The 19,205-nt window shown below is 51.5% G+C and overlaps 1 protein-coding gene across 1 annotated transcript; it reads left to right on the top strand.

Annotated features, from left to right (window-relative positions):
• The first annotated feature begins 1,892 nt into the window (after positions 1–1,892).
• On the top strand, positions 1,893–17,769 carry CA2H7orf57 (chromosome A2 C7orf57 homolog). Its single transcript, XM_027046036.2, has 9 exons — positions 1,893–2,015; positions 2,669–2,836; positions 7,133–7,318; positions 8,988–9,099; positions 9,558–9,711; positions 11,102–11,199; positions 12,855–13,072; positions 15,084–15,098; positions 17,094–17,769. The coding sequence occupies exons 2-9, from the start codon at positions 2,782–2,784 to the stop codon at positions 17,138–17,140; spliced, it is 885 nt and encodes a 294-aa protein (XP_026901837.2). The 5' UTR covers positions 1,893–2,015; positions 2,669–2,781; the 3' UTR covers positions 17,141–17,769.
• Positions 17,770–19,205: the final 1,436 nt, after the last annotated feature.

Below are 19,205 nucleotides of genomic sequence, written 5' to 3'. Positions count from 1 at the left end.
CACCTGGGTGGCTCTGCTCATGATCTCACGGTTCATGGGTTCGAGCCCCACGTCGGGCTCTGTGCTGACAGCCAGCTTGGAGCCTGGAACCTGCTTCGGATTCTGTGTCTCCCTCTCTCTCAGCCCCTCTCCCCTGCTTTCACTCTCTCTCTCTCTGTCTCTCAAAAACTAATAAATGCTAAAAAAAAGAAATTAAAAAAAATTCATCTCATTTTGAGATACAAAAGAAAACCCTACAACTCTTGTTCTAAACATTGGTTTCTGATAGACTATATAATAATACAACTTGGGACACCTGGGTGGCTTAGTCACTTGGGCGTCCGACTTCGGTTCAGGTCATGATCTCACTGTGAGTTCGAGCCCTGCATTGGCTCTGTGCTGACAGCTCAGAGCCTGGAGCCTGCTTCGGATTCTGTGTCTCCATCTCTCTCTGCCCCTCCCCCACTCATGCTCTGTCTCTCTCTCTCTCTCTCTCTCTCTCTCAAAAATAAATAAACATTAAAAAAATTTTAAACAGACAAAGATACTGGCTAGTCAGGACCCCTGCAGTTACTAGGATCAACTATTATTTACTTACTTATCTATTGGTTATTTTTAAATTTTTTATTTATATATATATATATATTTATTTTTTTGCTCTTTAATGTTTATTTTTGAGAGAGAGAGACAGAGCACAAGCAGGGGAGGGGCAGAGAGAAAGAGAGACACAGAATCTGCATCAGGCTCCAGGCTCTGAGCTGTCCAGGCTCTGAGACGCTTGAACCCACAAACTGCAAGATCATGACCTGAGCAGAAGTCAGGTGCTTAACACCCTGAGACCCCCTGTACACCTATTTCTAAAACTTTAAAATTTTTAGTTCCAGGGTAGTTAACAGACAGTGTTGAATTCGTTTTAGGCGTACTACGATCAACTACTCTCAAAAACAACCTTCTCTTGGCCCTACAATCCCCTCGGCACACGATGCTGTGACAAGTAAAAGGAAGCCCCTGTCACTCTTGGTCTCTGCGCACAGTGGAGCAAACATGTGACAACGCAACGCCAAGTCTGGATTACCCGCATGACCGGGCGGGCTGCACACCCTGAAAATTCATCACAACATTACCTGAGAGCTGGTGAACCGCACTCAGGGTTAGTTCCGGTCACAAGAATTACCTTGTCGCCACCGAGTCAGTCCCAGCGCGCGCACCTGTGCAGACCCCAAATCCAGGCGGGGCGTTCGCACTGGGGTCACGTGTTCCGCAGAAACCTGAACGCTCTGCGGCGGAAACGTGGCCAAGGGCTTTTTAAAAAGTGTCTTTCAATTTGCAAAACAGGAATTCTCTCAAACACAGAAGGTATGGGGAAGGACTTTTACATGATCATTTCACTACCCATAGGCGGTTAGCAGAAATGGCTCTTTGCCGTTTTCCCAGGCACTTATTCATCCTCTTATTTATTTTTATTTTTTTAAGTTTATTTTTTTAGTAATCTCTACACCCAACGTGGGGCTCAAGCTCACAACCAGGGGATCCAAGAGTCGCATGCTCTTCCCACTGAGCCAGCCAGGCGCCCCTATTCCTCCTGGTTTTACAAATGCATTAAATAAACGGGAGATTGACAAGCAAATCTCGGTCTAGTTTTTTGTGGAAACTCCCTGGGGTGGAGCACCTGGGCGACCAGGTGGCAGGCCTCGCCCTCCAGCAGCGCGGCCCCGCCCCCAACCGCAACCCCCGCCCCCGCCCCCTCCCCGTCCTGGCTCCGCCCCTGCCGGGCCCCGGCGGTTGACAGGGGCCCGCGCTCCGCCCCTGGTCTTGATTGGCCGGCTGCTTCCCCTCCCCCCCCGGCTTCTCCGATTGGCTGCGGGCGCTCCCGCCGCGCCCACCGGTTGGCCACCGGGGCGTTGCCGGGACGACGCATGTTGTTGTGGTTTCGCGCCCGCTGGGAGTGTGGGCTGGGCTGCGCTGGCCCCAGCCGCCCGTGGGCAGAGTCGTCTCCGGCGGTGCGCACAGCATTCAGGGAGACCCTCCGCCGGCGGGTGAGCGGGGCGGGAGGCAGGGGGCGGGGCGGGGGCCACCTGTCACCCCGTGCCCGGAGAGCACCTGGCCACCTGCATGAGTCCCGCCGCCACGCGATCACACGCTGCCCAGCTGTGTACCCGCATGGACGTGCCCCTGCTGTATACCCGGCGGCGTGGATGTGCTCCTGCTGTATACCAGTGTGGTCGTGCCCCTGCTGTATACCCGCGCGGATGGCCTCCTGCTGTATACCCGTGTCGTCGTGCCCCTGCCTTATACCCGTGTGGATAAACTCCTGCTGTGTACCCGTGTCGTGTGCCCCTGCTGACTACCGGACACAGACTTCCCTCTGCTGTATACCTGGCATGGATATGCTCCTGTGTATACGAGAGTGTGTATGCCCCTGCTGTATACCTGTGTGGATGGCCTCCTGATGCGTACCGGCTGTCACCTGCTGTCCCCTGTTGTGTGCCTGCGTGAACGTGCCCCTCCCTGCTGTGTACCCGCGTGCACGTGCCCCTGATGAGGTGCTCCTGATGTATACCAGCATGCATATGCCCCTGATGTATACAAGGCATGGACGTGCTCCTGCTGTATACCAGCATGCACATGCCCCTGCTGCATGGGGTCGTGTATGCCCTTCCTTAATGACTAGAGCCTGCATACCTGTCAGGTGGAGGTGGACGGAGAGGGCAGGCCCTCGGAAGTGGCCTCTACAGTCAGCACCAGGGGCGGTTCCCTCCTCACCCGTGGTCACCTGGTCCAGCCTGTCGCCTTTAGGCCCGCATGAGGAACACAAACAAGGAGCTGCAGGGCGCCACCAGCCGCTATGCTCCTTGCGGTGAGTGTCCAGCTAACAGAGACCGCATTCGTGTTCGCTCTGCCGAGGGAGGGCTGGCCCCCAGCCCAGCGTCCTGAGCGTGTGGGCACGTGGGGCTGGGGTGAAACTAACGGGATACCCTCAAAGAGAGCTGCTTCTGTGCCCCAGGGTCAAAGCAGCTTAAAGGGAGACATTAAAAGAAAAGGGGGGGGGGGGAAGCAAAAACACAGCTAGTCTTCTTTTTCTTTATTTTCGACAAAAGAAAACCAGGTTTCCCAGTGTTGTCTCAGCTGCTGGGGGGTAAGATCTCTGCAATTTTCCTGTAAATGGTTTGACCGTTGGTAAGCTGCTTCCCCCAGTGTTGATCCAGGGACTTCCTATCTCACCACCCATCTCCCGCTAGTACTTTAATCGTCTCCACATTTACGTGCTGGATGCAGAAAACAAAAATTGGGTGGAGGCTGGTGGGGCAGTGGGGCTTCTCATTAGCAGGGTTTGAAGCTGGGCAGAACGGAAGGAAAAAGAGGTGCATGCTGTGGTCTGTCTGGGACTCTTGTTTTGATCCCCTCCTTTTTAAAAATTTTAGTTAATGTTTATTTATTTTTGAGAGAGAGAGAGAGAGAGAGAGCATGAGCAGGGGAGGGGCAGAGAGAGAGGGAGACACAGGATCCGAAGCAGGCTCCAGGCTCCGAGCTGTCAGCACAGAGCCCGACTCGGGGCTCGAACCCAAGCACCTCAAGATCATGACCTGGGCCGAAGTTGGCCCTTAACTGACTGAGCCACCTAGGGCCCCGATTTCTCCCCCTTTTGTGAGGGTTCTCCCCCTTTTGTGAGGGCGGGATGAAAGGCTGGACAAGAGGATTTGATGCTCCGCTGGGAGCCACAGGGCGGGAGCTGGCAGTCACCTGCCTCACTCACATCTGCTCAGAGGTGTTAGGAAGCCTGGCCGTGGCATTTCTAAATGAGCTTGTGAGATCTGACTGACTGCTTTTGGTGACACCGTGGCTGTGCTGGGCACATGGGTGTGTGTTTTGGGGGGAGGGCTGACAGGTTCCTCTTTGCCTCCATTGGCTCTCAGCCTATATGTGACTTCTCCAAGCCTTAGTTAGTGGCTTCCCCTGTATACACAACACCAATGGACACTGACAAATGGCAGGTACCATCCTAAGCACTTTTATACACTGACCCTTAACCTCAAAATGACTTGACGAGGTATCATTAACCCTTATTGATAGACCTCACACTAGCCCAGGATGGCACCTCCCATGGGGGCTCCTCTGCCCAGGTTTTAACCCCTGCTCTGCAAGGTGGCCGCAGCCCAAAGGCAGGAATATGGCCGTCTGCGGGGCTAAGTGGGCACGTAATCCTGCCCTGTGACTAGAAGTCTGACAGCCCCTGGTCTTGGGTGTCAGAGCCCCTGTCTGCCTTCTCCTTATTGATAACATGAGGTGCTCCTGTCCTGCAGGTGGGGAGTCAGGGAGGGGCGCCTGGGTGGCTCAGTCAGTTGAGCTCAGGATCCCCAGGATCGTGGAACCGAGCCGTGTGTTGGGCTCTGTGCTGAGCGCGGAGCCTGCTTAAGATTCGCTCTCTCTCTCTCTCTCTCTCTCTGCTCCTCTCCTCTGCTTGTGCTCTCTCTAAAAAATAAAAATGAATAAAAAGAGCTGCTTAAAAAATAAAAGACCTACATGATACCCAACCTGGTGGTTAAAAAAGAAAAAAAGAAACAAAGAAATCCAAATGATAGTAATTGATCACCTTAGTAATGATAGTACTTGTTATAAAAGTACTAATAATTTCTAAGTGATGGAAGTTACAAGACAGCTCTCATTGTTTTCACTGTGTGTGTGTATATGTGTGGTGTGTGTGCTCCTTTGCTCAGTTATAAATGCCCTACTGGAGTAGATTCAGTGCCTGCCTGAAGCTTCCAGTAATGAGAACTGGAAGGTACACTGTTCCCTGTGGATTAATTAGTAATCAAAACACAGAGAGGAAAAATAAAGCAAAGAGTGCGTGCCTTCCTTCTAAAAGAGAAAATTTTTGAGCAGAATATGATGAGTGTAGGAAGCTGCTTTGTGCTTCCTCCTAAAGCTCCAATGATCTGTGAGCTTCTCCATTCTTTAGACCTTTCCCAGTGCTTTCTTCCATTCTCAAAAGCATAATGTTGTTTCAGCTCATTACTGTCCTTTAGACATTAATTTTTATGTTTAAACATCATTCGTTTTGATGCAGCGAACCCAGCTTTAGTTACAGGTGGAAATCGGATATGTAAGCTCTTACCTTTAGAAGACAATCATTCGTGAGCTCCTTGTGTGTTACATGAATCAACTTCTTCAACACGGTTTTCTTGTGCTCCTACTGTATTAGAGTTCTCCAGAGCAACAGAACCAATAGGACGTATGTCTGTCTATCTATCTATCTATCTATCTATCTATCTATCTATCTATTTATCTATCATCTATCTTGAAAGAGGAACCAGCTCACATAGAATCTGCAGGGAAGAGCTGTAAAATTCCTCCCTCCCCCTGGAAGACCTCAGTCTTTTTCTCTTAAAGCCTTCCACTGGTTAGATGTGGCCCACCCACATTATGGAGGGCAATCTGCTTTAATCAGAGTCCACTAACGTAAATGTGAATCTCATCTGAAAAATATCTTCACAGAAGCATCTAGAAAACATTTGACCAAAAATCTGGGCACCATGGCCCAGCCTAGGTGACACATACTATTATTCATCACACCTGTTGGGAGCCTGGCACTGTGTTAGACCCTGAAGTTCATGAATCTGTGACAGCGCATTCCAATAAGTGCTCGTAAATGTATGAGTTGCGTGTGTCACATTAATGGCATCTGTTGTATTTTACATTCTTCCTTCACTTTGTTTCCCAAGTTTTCAATCAGCAGGGATATTTTTTCTTACATTTGGACTAATCCGTTTCTGCTACAGAGTCACCTGAAGCACCCGTAGTCCGGGTGTCCCCAATGTCTTCTCGCTGCGGAATCATAGGTGGACCCTGGTCACTGAAGGTCTCTGGGGTTCCGCCCCCACCTCTTGTGCCTGGCAGGGCCGTCCTGGATGCTCTCAGCTCCTGCGCCCACTTAGGGGCCCCGTGGCTTGTGGGGTTCAGACTGAGGAAGGGAGTAAGGGCAGACAGTGGGCTGCCTTCCTTCTCCTCTGGTTCATCTGTGCAGTGCCGCACCTCCTGTCCCCTTGGTCCTTGCTCACCACGCTCCAACTCTGTGGGACCCACTTAAGATTTCCCGGGAGCTAGGCTCAGCCACCTCATGTGCCCGCGGTCCGAGGAGGTCTTCCATAACACGTGGCTGCCTGGCCGAGGTCCTGGCTTCTGCTTGTCCCCTTGCACTTGTGACTTCTCGCTCGTGGGGCCCCACTGTGGCCTCAATGCAGATGAAAGGAGCAGAGAGGTTTATGTGCTGGGGTTCCCACGTCTGAGAGGTGGCCCACCTGGGCTCTGGTCCCAGGGCGTGGGACGTGGGAGGTGGGGGGGGGGGCTCCCCACGGGGTCCGGTCCTGCCTCTTCCTGCTCCTGGCAGGCTGCTGGCCTCGCTCTCTGAGGCTGCTGCTGCTGTGATGGTTTTTGTATCTCAGCGTTTTTAGTATACTGAGTTCAACAGATCTTGGCCAGCACTGGCCACATGTCCCGGACGCTGGCCTGCAGTGTTTTAAGTGAGTGTGGACTTTGCGGGAATGTGTATTCCCCAATATATCCAGAAATGCAGTTTACTGCCAGTTCCACAGAGGAAAGAGAGCAGGGGACACACAGGAGGGGATCTGGTACCTTGGAGGACACCCTGTTTCTACCTCTTTGGAGCAGATGTGCAGCCTGTAGCAGAGGAACAGCAGGGCCTCATAGAGGGAGAACTTCCTTTGGGTGGGATCAGCGGCTTAACCCACACAACCTCAGCGCAGGCATTCAAAAGAGAGCATTTTCTCCCCACTGGTCTCCTGTGATGGTGTCTCCTGTGCAAATGTCCTGTGGCGGTGTCTCCTGTGCTGATTCCTGTGGTGGTTTCTCCTGTGCAAATGTCCCATGGTGGTATCTCCTGTACTGATGTCCCGTGGAAGTTTCTCCCATAGTGATGTCCCGTGGTGGTTTCTCCTATACAAATGTCCCATGGTGGGTTCTCCCACGCTGGTGTCCGGTGGAGGTATCTTCAGTGCAAATGTCCTGTGGTGGTTTCTCCCATGCTGGTGTCCTGTGGAGGGTGAGATGCTCTCCCTGGCATGGCTATGTTGTGGGCAGTGGGGCACACCAACTTCAACTCTGGGTAACAAGTGGGCCTCCGGCCCCTCTCCTCCAGACTGGTATTACCACCTTCCCGTGAAGCGGTCTGAGAAGCCCATGGGCGCCCCCCCGGCTTCCCAGATCCCCGGCCTCAGTGACTTGAGTGAGCCTCCCAACGGGCACCTGCCGGGGCCGCGCAGGTACTGGATCAAGGAAACCGACTCGGAGTATGTGAAGCTCGCGAAGCGAGGTGGCCGGCCCGGTAAGAACCCCACACGCTCCCCAGGGTCCCTGCTGCGTAAACAAGGGGATTGGGTCACGCTGGTCACCCTTTCCTCCATGTAAATATGTTGTTGAAGAACCTAGAAGTTCTGCCCAAAGCCTTGGGACGCCAGGGGTGGCGGACGCAGCGCGGGGTGTGTGTAACCTGCAGGATGTGCCCACTGTTGACAACAGCACTGATGAGACTCAATGTGCAGAACTGGCTTGTGAGAGGCACCTTTGCAGGGGTTACCCGCCCCATGTCATTGTCACTCGCAGAAGGTGTGTCCCTGCAACTTCGATGGCCTTGTGGGGACAGCCGGCTCTCCAGCGTGCCCAGTGCCCATTCCCACGGCCCATTCCCGTGGACCATTCCCGGGGCCCATTCCCGTGGCTCGTTCCCATGGCCCATTCCCGTGGCCCATACCTGTGGCCCATTCCCGGGGCCCATTCCCACGGCTTATCCTCATTGCCCTCGTCCTGGGTTCTAATGTGTTTTCAATAACAAAGACCCTGCACGGGTGTCTGCAGCGATGGTGGGGAACGTCCGCCTCGACCTGTGATTTGTCCGAGAAATACTGCCTGGTCATGCTCAGAGACTGTCGAGCAGGGGCAGGGGTCAGCCCCGAAAGGCTTTAGAAAAGCCCAGAACAACCCATTCCACTCACTCCATGCAAGGCTGGGACAGGACTGTGATGTCCTTCCACCCCACTCCCCGCTCCCCTGCCACTGGTTTAGGGAAAGTCAGTAGGATTGCCAGCACAATCTGGATGGGTCTGCAAGGTTAGACAAGACAGTCGCGTGTGCACTGACTTCCTGGTGCGGATTGTGGGCTGGGATCATGTGACACTGACTTCCTGGTGCGGATTGTGGGCTGGGATCATGTGACAACTGTCCTCTAGAGCCTGCTGCCCTCAGGTCTGCGAGGGGGTCCCTAACTGCCCCCAAACAGCAGGGACAGTGACAATACCAATGGGGGCGGGGGGAGGAAGAGGGAGGGAGAGAGGGAGGCAGCAAAGGTGAAATGAGACACGAGCATCTGGAGGAGGCCAAGAGGAATCCATGCTGTTCCTGCCACTTTCCCCTAATCTGAAATATCTGAAAACCAAAAGCGACATAAAGTGCTAAACATTCCCCACGGATCCTAAGCAATCAGTGACAGCTGGCTCAGGAGCAAGCAGGGCCAGACCTCCCCAACCCCGCCGTCCCCGCCTTCCTGTTGACCCCTTTGGGCCCCCAGCAAGGCAGGGGGTTCGGCAGCAGGGTGGGTCTCAGGCTCTGTCCCTGTCCCGGGACTCCAAGGGGAGGCCCTGATTACCAGCTCCCCTCACCCACGTTCCCTGGGAAGCCTGCAAGGACAGCTGCACAGCCACGGAGAGCAGTCGGACTGTGCAGGGGTAGGTGAGGGGGGCAGCCAGCCCGCAGTCCCTGTGTCCCCACGGATGTCACCTGGGATGATGGGTGTCGGCACACACGGGTGCCAGCTCAGTAGCTGGGCAGGATTTGGGGGGAGGGGCGCACATCTGGGTACGTGCATGGGCAGGCGGGGACCAGGCACAGTCCTGAGAGCCCAGAGGTGACCCTGGAAGTCACAGGGCACCCCCCCCACACACACACACCACTGTCAATGGTGACCTGTGTGCTCACAGCTGCGTCTTTTTGGCTCTGAGATCTGCTGAAGCACCTGGTGGTGGCCGGGACCAGGAAAGCCTCCCCGGTTGCGTACTTCCTGCCGGACTGGTACATTCACCACAGCAAGCCGCCCACGGCCGAGCAGAGGCAGTGAGTATCCCAAGGCCTCCTGGGCCATCTCTGTAGCGAGAGGGTAGCTCACTGTGCATTTCATTCATTCATTTATTTATTTTTAAGGTTTGTGTATTTATTTTGAGAGAAAGAGAGATTGAGCAGGGCTGGGGGGAGAGAAAGAGAGAATCCCAAGCAGACTCCAGGCTCAGAGCTGTCAGCACAGAGCCCGATGTGGGGCTCAAACCCATGAACCATGAGATCATGACCTGAGCCAAAGTCTGACGCTTAATCAACTAAGCCCGCCAGGTGGTGAGGCAGTCCACAGTTGGGCAGGGGTGTGGCATAAGTGATCACAGAGTCCCCCAAGCCTGCCTGAAGGAGAGGGAAGGGAGGGGGAGGGAGGGAGATGGACAGGAAGAGGAGGGGGAGGGGAGGAAGAAAGGAGGGAGGCAAGGAAGTGGCACCAGGCTGGGTGCTCCCACCTGTTTCTGCAGGATCCCTGCCATCTCCATGCCGGATTACATGGTGTATGAAGAGTTTAACCCCGATCAGAACAACAGTAACTATGAGTCCAGAAGAGGGCCTTTCAACTTTGACGTGAAAACCGTCTGGCAGAGGGAGGCGGAGGAACGTGAGGAGAAAAAAAAGGTGATGGGTGTCTGACAGCAGCGTCCCCCTGCTTGCGGCTCCCTGAATAAGCCATGTAGCCGATGGCTGTGTGTCTCGTTCATGGTTCTGTGTGTTAAATGTTTATTATTTTGAGAGTGGGGAGGGGCAGAGAGAGAGGGAGACACGGAATCCGAAGCAGGCTGTCAGCACAGAGCCCGACGCAGGGCCAGAACCCACGAACCGTGAGATCCTGGCCTGAACCGAAGTAGGACGTTTAACTGACTGAGCCACCCTGGTGTCCCCGGATTTTTTAAAAAATTATTTATTTATTTATTTTGGTTGGGGGGGGGGTGGTGGGCAGAGAGAGAGGGAGAGAATCCCAAGCAGCCTCCGCACTGTCAGCACAGAGCCCGATGCGGGGCTGGAACTCACAAACGGTGAAATCAAGACCCGAGCTGAAATCAAGAGTGGGACGCTTAACTGACTGAGCCCCCCAGGCGCCCCGATGTGGACTGTTTTCAGGATCCCTGGGTGCCACAGCACACGTCTAGGGGACCTTTGAAATGCTAAAGGCCGCACAGCCCCCCATCAGGCGGGGTCATCTCTGGAGCCATTGACGGAAGCTGTGTGCGAGGTGTGGGTGACAACCAGGGGGACGGGCGCCCGTCAGGGACGACCCGGACAGCAGCCCTGTATCTTCACCTTGCTTCCGTGCACAGCTCGCCGGAACCGCCCACAGCCCGCAGGCCTTTGGCACAGCTAGAGTAAGACCTTGAACGTGGACGGGCGCGAGCCACCAAGTGAACCTTGTAGGTTGTGCTGGATTTGACGAGTGTCCAACCCCAGCCTCTGGTGAGGGCCTGGCTGTTCCCCTGCTCTTCCTCTCTGGGCCTCCGGGCGTGGATCTGGGACGCAGAGTTGACATGTGGCAGACAGGAGACAATATTTCGGCCAAAATGTCACCCGTGGACGGCCAGCATTATGGGGTCTCACACACCTGCAGGATCGTGTCTCGTCTTTCCCAAAGGCCCCCCCTTGTCTTCCTGTGAATGTTTGCAATACATCCCTGGGTTTGTGGGCATCCTTGTTTCCCTGTTCATTTTTTTCTGTTTTCCTGTAGCATTTTCCCCTATTTCGTTACAATCTAATCTACACCTTTTTACCGAGCACCGTTCCAGGAGTTTTGACAAATGCACCCATTGTATTACCTCCACCACCATCAGGGCGCAGAGCCGGTCCGTGGCCCCCACACTCCCAAGGCCCTTTGCAGCCAGGCCCGGCAACTGCTGCCGAATCATGGAGAGTCTCCATGACATAACCGTTTTATGGGACTTTTGTCAAGTTGTGTGGCCGGTGATGTAATGACCACGCTCACAGACGGTCCTTCTCCACCGTCTGTGAGTCTCCTTCTCCTGTTTTCCCTCAACAGGTGCGGCTACCTGCCATCAACTCCAAGTACCCGAGCAAAGTGGGGACCCCGCTTGGCCCCAAAGAGCCTGCAGGAAGCAGACTGTCCTTCCCTCCCATGTAAGTGCACGGACAGAGTGAGTGCTGTCTGGGTCAGGTTCAGGTTTGGTCTCTTCGGTGCTCTGTCTGGGGGACAAAGTGACAATGATGGCAACAAGGCCCTGGGCTGGTGGCGGCCTAATGATGCTGGCTTCCTGGCAACATGTGTCGGAGACACGACGTTGATGTCACGCCCCGTAGCCCGGCCTTGCCCACAGGGCTCCTCCTTCGCTGGTCCTTCCCCCCTGACATCCGTCGTGGCCCCGTGGAGCACAGCTGTCCCCATCCACGTCTTCGCCGTGTGGGTGCCGAACTTCTCCAACCAGTGGTTCTGTCTCCGTGAGCCTGTGTCCTGCCCGAGACGCCCCTGGGGACCCTGTCCTCAGCAAGGCTCGCCTTTTAAATTCGGGGCCATCAGCCTTACGTGAGTGTGTTGTCCCATCCTGACTTTATCTGTCACCAAGGCCTGGACCCCGTGTCCGCAGCTGGCGGTGGGTGCTCTGACTGTGCACGGCTGGCAGAACCCCAGTTAGTGCCAGAAGTCACGTCACCAGTTATCCGACTGGTTCCTCCTGCAGCCTCCGGTCCCGTGGGAGATAAACAGCAGGACAGACCTGAGAGCACCACGCTGACACTGGGGGTGGAGAAAATATACACTTAGAGGGTGGGGGACACTGGGAATACCCTTCACCACAGAGTGATTTGCAGGTTAGGAGCCCGAGGCTCAGAGAGAGCAGGTGACCTGTGTCACCTGTCCGACTCCATCCACGTCCGAGGCCCCTGTCACTCTTCAGCGTAGGTGAGACCCGCGAATGTGCAGTCGCTGACTTAATGGCAGATAGAAGGCAAAGCTGTGCAGAGAGTGGTAGATCATCTTTTGTTTTTGGAGTTTATTTATTTAAGCAATCTCTACACCCAACGTGGGGCTCGAACTCTTGACCCCGAGGCCAGGAGCCATAGGCTCCACTGTGTCAACCAGCCAGGGGCTTGACCGGCAGATGATCATTAACGTCAAGGAAGATCTCATTAAGAAAGCAGTCATTCGTGAAAGAAATGGTAGAGTCCGGGCAACCCGTCACGATCAGGGGAGGGGGGTGTGAAGGTTTCGTCCCTGCGAAAAAAGCAGCATCATTAGTTTTCTACTTGGATGTCCCGAAGACAGGTGGTGGAAGGTGGATTCTGCAGGCTCTCGGCACATACGGGGATGATAGCAAGTGCGTTTTCTTTAAAAAAAATTCTTTTTAACATCTGTTCATTTTTGAGAGCGAGGGAGACAGAGTACTAGTGGGGGAGGGGCAGAGAGAGAGGGAGACGCAGAATCCGAAGCAGGCTCCAGGCTCTGAGCCGTCAGCGCAGAGCCCGACACGGGGCTCAAGCCCACGGACCGTGAGATCGTGACCTCAGCTGAAGTTGGGTGATTAACTGACTGAGCCACCCAAGTGCCCACCAAGTGTATTTTCTTATGCTGAACTCAGGGAGAGAGACATCGAGAAAGGAGAGAGAGAGAGAGAGAGAGGGAGGGAGAGAGAGACAGAGACAGAGAGAGGGACAGAGAATTAAGGGGTTTTAAGGGGCGATAACATATCCAAGTTATTAGCAGTATGCTCACTGCGGACTGTTCTGGATTGTCATTAACCTTTGTACTGAAGTTTGGCATTAATTTCTCTCTTTTTGAGGCCCGGGCAAAAAACCAGTTCACCCACCAACTTTTCCAAACTTATCAGCAATGGGTACAAAGATGAGTGGTTGCAGCAACGAGCTGACTCGGACGGGAGGGCCCTGCGGACACCGGGAGCAGCCCCACCATCCACATCTGCGCAAGACGCCGGAGGGCTCCAGGGTGCAGGCCTGAACCCAGACCCGGAGCTGCCCGAGGGCTCCGAGGACGCTCAAGGTGAAGTGCACCCCACAGTCCCTGTCTGCTGTGGTTTCGGTTCCTTGGGACGGCCCCTCGGGCTTTTTCTTTCTCATTTTGGATCTCGAGCTGAGTAATCTAAACACCACGTAAAATCCTACAGAAGCGTGGAGGTCACACATACTCAGGAGGATTGTACAGGTTTTGCTTTTCTCCTCTTTATTCACGCGAATCGCATGAGTCATGATCGCTGTGGCTTTGAGAGAGACAGAGAGAGAGAGCAAGGGAGGGGCAGAGAGAGACGGAGAGAGAAAATCCCAGGCAGGGCCCCCCGTGTGTTGTCAGCGTAGAGCCCGACGCGGGGCTCAAACCCACGAACCTTGAGATCATGACCTGAGCCGAAATCAAGAGTCAGAGACTTAACCCACTGAGCCATCCAGGTGTCCCTTTACGTTTTCTTTTAATTTCAAATCTTTTGATATGTCACATACACACAGACAAATAAGATACCAAACGATATCACATTTAGTGTCCTTGGATCTAAGATCCTGGCCCCTATGATGCGTGAACTTCTGTGTAGGCAGCCGGTCCCCTTTGGGGCAGGTTCATAAGAAGCCCTTAGGTCTGTACACAGAACTCATGGTTCAAACTTGAAATTATTCTGTTATCCACATTTCTTTTTTTTTTTTTAACTCTTTTTATTTAAAAAAAATTTTTTTTAGTGTTTATTTTTGAGCGAGAAAGAGAGACAGAGTATACGTGGGGAAGGGGCAAAGAGAGGGGGAGACACAGAATCCAAAGCAGGCTCCAGGCTCTAAGCTGTCAGCACAGAGCCCGACGCGGGGCTTTAACTCACAGACTGTGAGATCATGACCTGAGCCGAAGTCGGATGCTTAACCGACTGATCCACCCAGGTGTAAACCCCTCCTCCCATTATCCACATTTCTTAAACTTTGTTATTAAATTCTGAATAGTTTGGAAGTGTCCCTGTAATTAGATGTTCCAAATACTATATTAGTTTTGATTTTTACCAGTGATAGCGACGGGTGGAATTAGTCTTAGTTTTGGCTACATCCATCGTAAAGCCCATCGAGTATTGTTTACTTTCTGTGGCTCGGTGATTATTGGGCATTTGCCTGTAGGCAGCTTGTTTTTTTCTCTTGAGGCTTCATTTCTTTGGTTAAGAAGGAAGGAGATGTGTTATGTCTCTACAAGCATCTGAAGCACTTTATGTGTATGTTTGTCAGCAAGGTCTCTGCCTGCCTTTGCCAGCCAGTCCCTTACTCTGAGGGTAGCCACTCCCGACAGACCCCACGTGAGGGGATGTTGTCCGTGCACCTGCTTCGTGCCCCCACCACGGGGGCCCGGCCACTTCTATTGATGATGTGTCTTCTCTCCGTCGTAAAATGGATGTGTGACAAGTTCACATTTGATGCCAATAAAAAGTGCACTTTGGAACTTTTCCATGCTGGTTGTGTTCTGTGGCTCAGTGTTTTCACTGATACAGCCTTTAACGAAGTCTTTTAAGTGATTATTTAAAGTATTAATTCTTGGGGCACCTGGGTGGCTCAGTTAGTTAAGCATCCGATTTCAGCTCAGGTCATGATCTCACGGTTCGTGAGTTCAAGCCCCACGTGGGCTCTGTGCCAACATCTCAGAGCCTAGAGCCTGCTTCGCATTTTGTGTCTCCCTCTCTCTCTGCCCATGCTCTGTCTGTCTCTCTCTCAAAAATAAATAAACATTAAAAAAATTTAAAGTACTAATGCTTTTAAAATTTATTTTTGAGAGGGAGAAAGAGTGCGAGTGGGGGGAGGTGCAGAGAGAGAGAGAGAGAGAGAGAGAGAGAGAGAATCCCAAGCAGGCTCCATACTGTCACCACAGAGCTGGATGCGGGACTTGCAATCACAAACCGTGAGATCACGACCTGAGCCGAAATCAAGAGTCAGACGCTTAACCCACTGAGCCACCCAGGTGCCCCCCAAAGTGCTAATTCATTTAGTACCAACTCTCTTTGACTAAATTGACCTCCTGTACTTGTTCTTTGTTACAGATTCTCCTTCTCCAAGTGAGTACTTCTAGAGAAACCGAGTGCGCCCAAATATGAAAAGTGTCCCCCACGCAAAAATATCGATGGACGGAGGTAGTTAGCTCTGAAGCTGAAGCTTCTGGGCAGCCTGACCGTCTTTCTCCGAACTGCATGTGTTCTAACCGCAAGGGGGCGCCAGCGACACTTAAAAATCAGCGTCCTGGGAACACAGTTTGCGGGCACAAAGAGAAGGAGCAAGTCCGTCAAGATTCTTTTGCTGTCTTATGCGCATTCTCCAAGACGGGGGGGGGGGGGGGGGGGGGGAGGGGAGAGAGAGACAGACGCCCTGGTTTAGTCCAGAGACCCGTTTGGTTACACACGGTGACAGAGGTCTCGATAATGGGACAGGAATGACCTGGCCCTGGGCGGTGGGGGCGCAGGGAAGCTCCCGCATGGGCGGCAGGTTCACAGGTTCCCCCCCGCCCCCCCCCCCCCCCAGCGATATAGCAGGATGATTGTCATGGTCTTTCTGCACTGCCTTCAGTAAGTAGGTGGAACTTACTTTACTGCCAGTGAAATAGATGATCCAGTCAAGGAATTCTCCCCTGATATTAGCACGAGTTTATAAACTTTTCTATCAGGAAACAAATCATGGCACGTGCTACATCATCCCTGTGCTTAAAGTAGAGAAAGGGGAAACCAACCCCTTCCCCGCCACCCCCCCCCCCCCCCCCCCATCATCATCTGATCTCAGAGGAACAGAAAGGCTGGGGAAGCCATACAGCCCTTGTCACCTGTGACTGGGTGCCCCTGCCTCCCTGCCCCTGGGTCGCTGAGGCTCCTGTCCTCGCCAGAATCTCCCGTGCCCCGGGCCCTTCTCTTCTGGTTCCTGTTTCTTCTCCTGTCGGTCGGTCTTGGCTTTTAACTTGATCAACCGCAACAGCCAACCCAGAACTTGCCTTTTCCCTCTGACTGGAAAGCCCTCCCCTGAGAACCTGGCTCTTTCTGGATCTCAGCCAGGCTTCTTACTGATGCTTTTTTTTTTTTTCCTTACTGCAATTTTTGCAGCCGTTCTAGGTGTGTCTTTGGTATACTGGAAAGCTGGCCCATCGCTGCTGGCCCAAATTTCTAGTTTGAAAGAGCCAGCATTGCTGAAGGCCCTTGGTGCAAAGGAAGGAGCCAGGCCGTGTCCTCTGGGGCTGGGGAAGCACAGGGACCCTTCGTCCTGCCCGCTCCTTCCCTTTGAGTTCAGCTCAGCACATTTCTGTCAGTGTCCACGGGGCCTTTTCAGCACACGGGGACACAGACCAGAAGATGGACGGGGCCCCTGCCCTTGTCCAGTGGTGCACGGACTGCAGACGGAGGTTTCCCGTATGATTTGTGCTTGGCTTGTGGTGGGACCATGCGTTACATTTTTATGTAGACGTCAGGAGTAGTTTTCAAAAGTAGGTACAGAAACATGTGCTTTCTTTATTTTTTTAAGTTTGTTTTTATTTATTTTGAGAGAGATAGAGAGCAAGTGGGGGAGGGACAGAGAGAGAGAGGGAGAGAGAATCCCAAGCAGGCTCTACACTGTCAGTACAGAGCCTGACATGAGGCTTGATCCCATGAACCAGGAGATCATGACCAGAGCCCAAACCAAGAGTTGGACACTTAACCAACTGAGCCACCCAGGAGCCGCAACATGTGCTTTCGTTTAGTTAAAATTAATAGGTTAAATTTCTTAATATACAGGGGCACCAGGTGGCTCAGTTGGCGAAGCGTCCGACTTTGGTTCAGGTCATGATCTCGCGGTTCATGAGTTCGAGTCCCACGTCGGGCTCTGTGCCGACAGCTCGGAGCCTGGAGCCGGCTTCGGATTCTGTGTCTCCCTCTCTCTCTGCCCCTGCCCCCACCCCAAAATAAATAAACTTAAAAAAAATTCTCTCAAAAAAATTTTAAAAATTTTTCCTTAAAAAACTTCTTAATTTACAAAAACTGTGGTCTTTATTGCTCTTTCCCTGTCAACTTATCTCTTCCCTTTTTGCATTGTAGGGGCGACCACATCTCCATTGGCATCCATACCAGGAGAGCTCAAATAAGCCCCTGCGATCATTTTCTGATGGCTGAAAAAGATGTGACTGCATCACAACTATACTTCTGAGGCTCCTGCTTTATTTGACGAGCATAGATTCTTATGAACTAAGTTACCTTCTAGCCGATTGGGCGTCACTGTTGCATAGATGGTACCAATGTTGGGTGTCGCTTCCTGTATTTCTCTGGGATGTGAATCACGGGGCTTGGGGATGCTGCGTCTCACTGGCCTAGGGTGTCCCAGTGTCTTGGAACCAACCCCTTCCCCCCCACCCCCAACCCATCATCATCTGACCTCACCTGCTCCTGTGTGAGTCTCCATTGGTGACATTTCTATTGAAGTCAACCTATTTAGACCCTTAACTAGAAGAAACTCACAGTCTTTTCCATTATTTGGTCCTGTAATACCTATAGAGATGATATTCTCTGTTTCAAAAAAACTTGAGAATATTGTGACATAGTTTACACTAAGAAAAAATTACTATCATTATGCCTTAAAGTTGTAAACACCTGATGTGAAAGCATCATATCATATGCCAGTTTAAAATGTTTGCTAAGCTTTTTTGCATAGGCTGAAATTCATATTACACATTTATTATTTTGTATCATTTAAGTAAAACTATGTCTCATTTTAATATTTAATTTAGTAGTTTTAACAATGGTTTTTTAACTAATCAGACTGAGTTTTATTATTTTATAAATTTTGCGACTACTACATGTAAGTAATTAGCATTTCAATGTGGTTTTATAAAGTTTTATTTTATTTTTTTTGAGAGAGAAAGAGGGAGAGAGAAAGTGTGAGCAGGGGAGGGGCAGAGAGAGAATCCCAAGCAGGCTCTGCTCTGTCAGCACAGAGCCCGATGCGGGGCTCGAACTCACAAACCGTGAGATCATGACCTGAGCGGAAATCAAGAGTCAGATGCTCAACTGACTGAGCCTCCCAGATGCCCCTAGAACTGTAGTTCTTCAAACAAGATACTTAGTTGGGCATCTGTGCTGTGTGAGCAAACTGAGGAAACATTTCCATAGGGAAATGTGTGAGCATGAGACAGTGTGGATGGCTGGTCATATCGAGTAAAAATGGGACAGTCAACCCTGAAACAACCTGGACTTGAACTGTGCAGGTCCACTGACAGGTGGACATTCTACAGGACAGCATTACAGATGTGTTCTCTCTTCCTTATGATTTTCTTCATTTAGTTTTCTCTTCTCTAGCTTACTGTCCTGTAAGAACACAATATGTGATCCATAGAACGTACAAAACGTGTTCGTCGACTGTTGATGTTATGGGTCAGACTTTTGGTTAACAGTAGGCTGTTAGTAGTTAAGCCTTTTGGGAGAAACTTATATGTAGATTTTCAACTGTGTGGGAGGTCATGCAAATTATGTTCTGTAACCACATTGGAATCAATAATAGAAAGGAATAATGAAAATCAATAACAGAAGGAAAACTGGGTATTTCACAATTATGCAGAAATTAACACATTGGGAAGTGACTGACAGGTCAAAGAGGACATCACAGGGAAATTAGAAAATACTTGGAAATGAATGAAATAAAACCACAACATACAAAAACGTATGGGATGCCGTGAAGGCAGGGCTCAGAGGGATATTTATAGCTGCAATGCCTGCATTAAATAGTAATAAAGATCTCAAATCAAAGAGACAGAGAGAGAAAAGAAAAGAAAGATCTCAAATCAACAACCTGACTTTACTATCTCAGGGAACGAGGAGATGAGCAAACTAAACCCAAAGCTGGCAGAGGGAATGAAACAAAAGAGATTAGGGCAGATATAAACGAACCAGAGAACAACAAAACAATAGAATCAACAAAACTGAAGCTCATTCTTTGAAAAGTTGCCAGCCCTTTAGTAGACTGGCTAAGACAAAGAGAAGACGCTCATCACTAAAATGAAAAATAAAAGTGAGACATCGTTAACACTACAGAAATAAAAGGACTATAAGAGAATACTAAGACAATTCTGTGCTCCGACAGAATGATATAATCAGGATGAAGTGTGCATATTACCAAACTGACTCAAGAAGAAATGAGAATCTGGACAGATCTATAAC

The sequence above is a fragment of the Acinonyx jubatus genome, chromosome A2 (genome assembly GCF_027475565.1).
Source record: "Acinonyx jubatus isolate Ajub_Pintada_27869175 chromosome A2, VMU_Ajub_asm_v1.0, whole genome shotgun sequence".
Taxonomy (NCBI): Eukaryota; Metazoa; Chordata; class Mammalia; order Carnivora; family Felidae; genus Acinonyx; species Acinonyx jubatus.
This window is presented reverse-complemented; position numbering and strand designations above follow the sequence as displayed.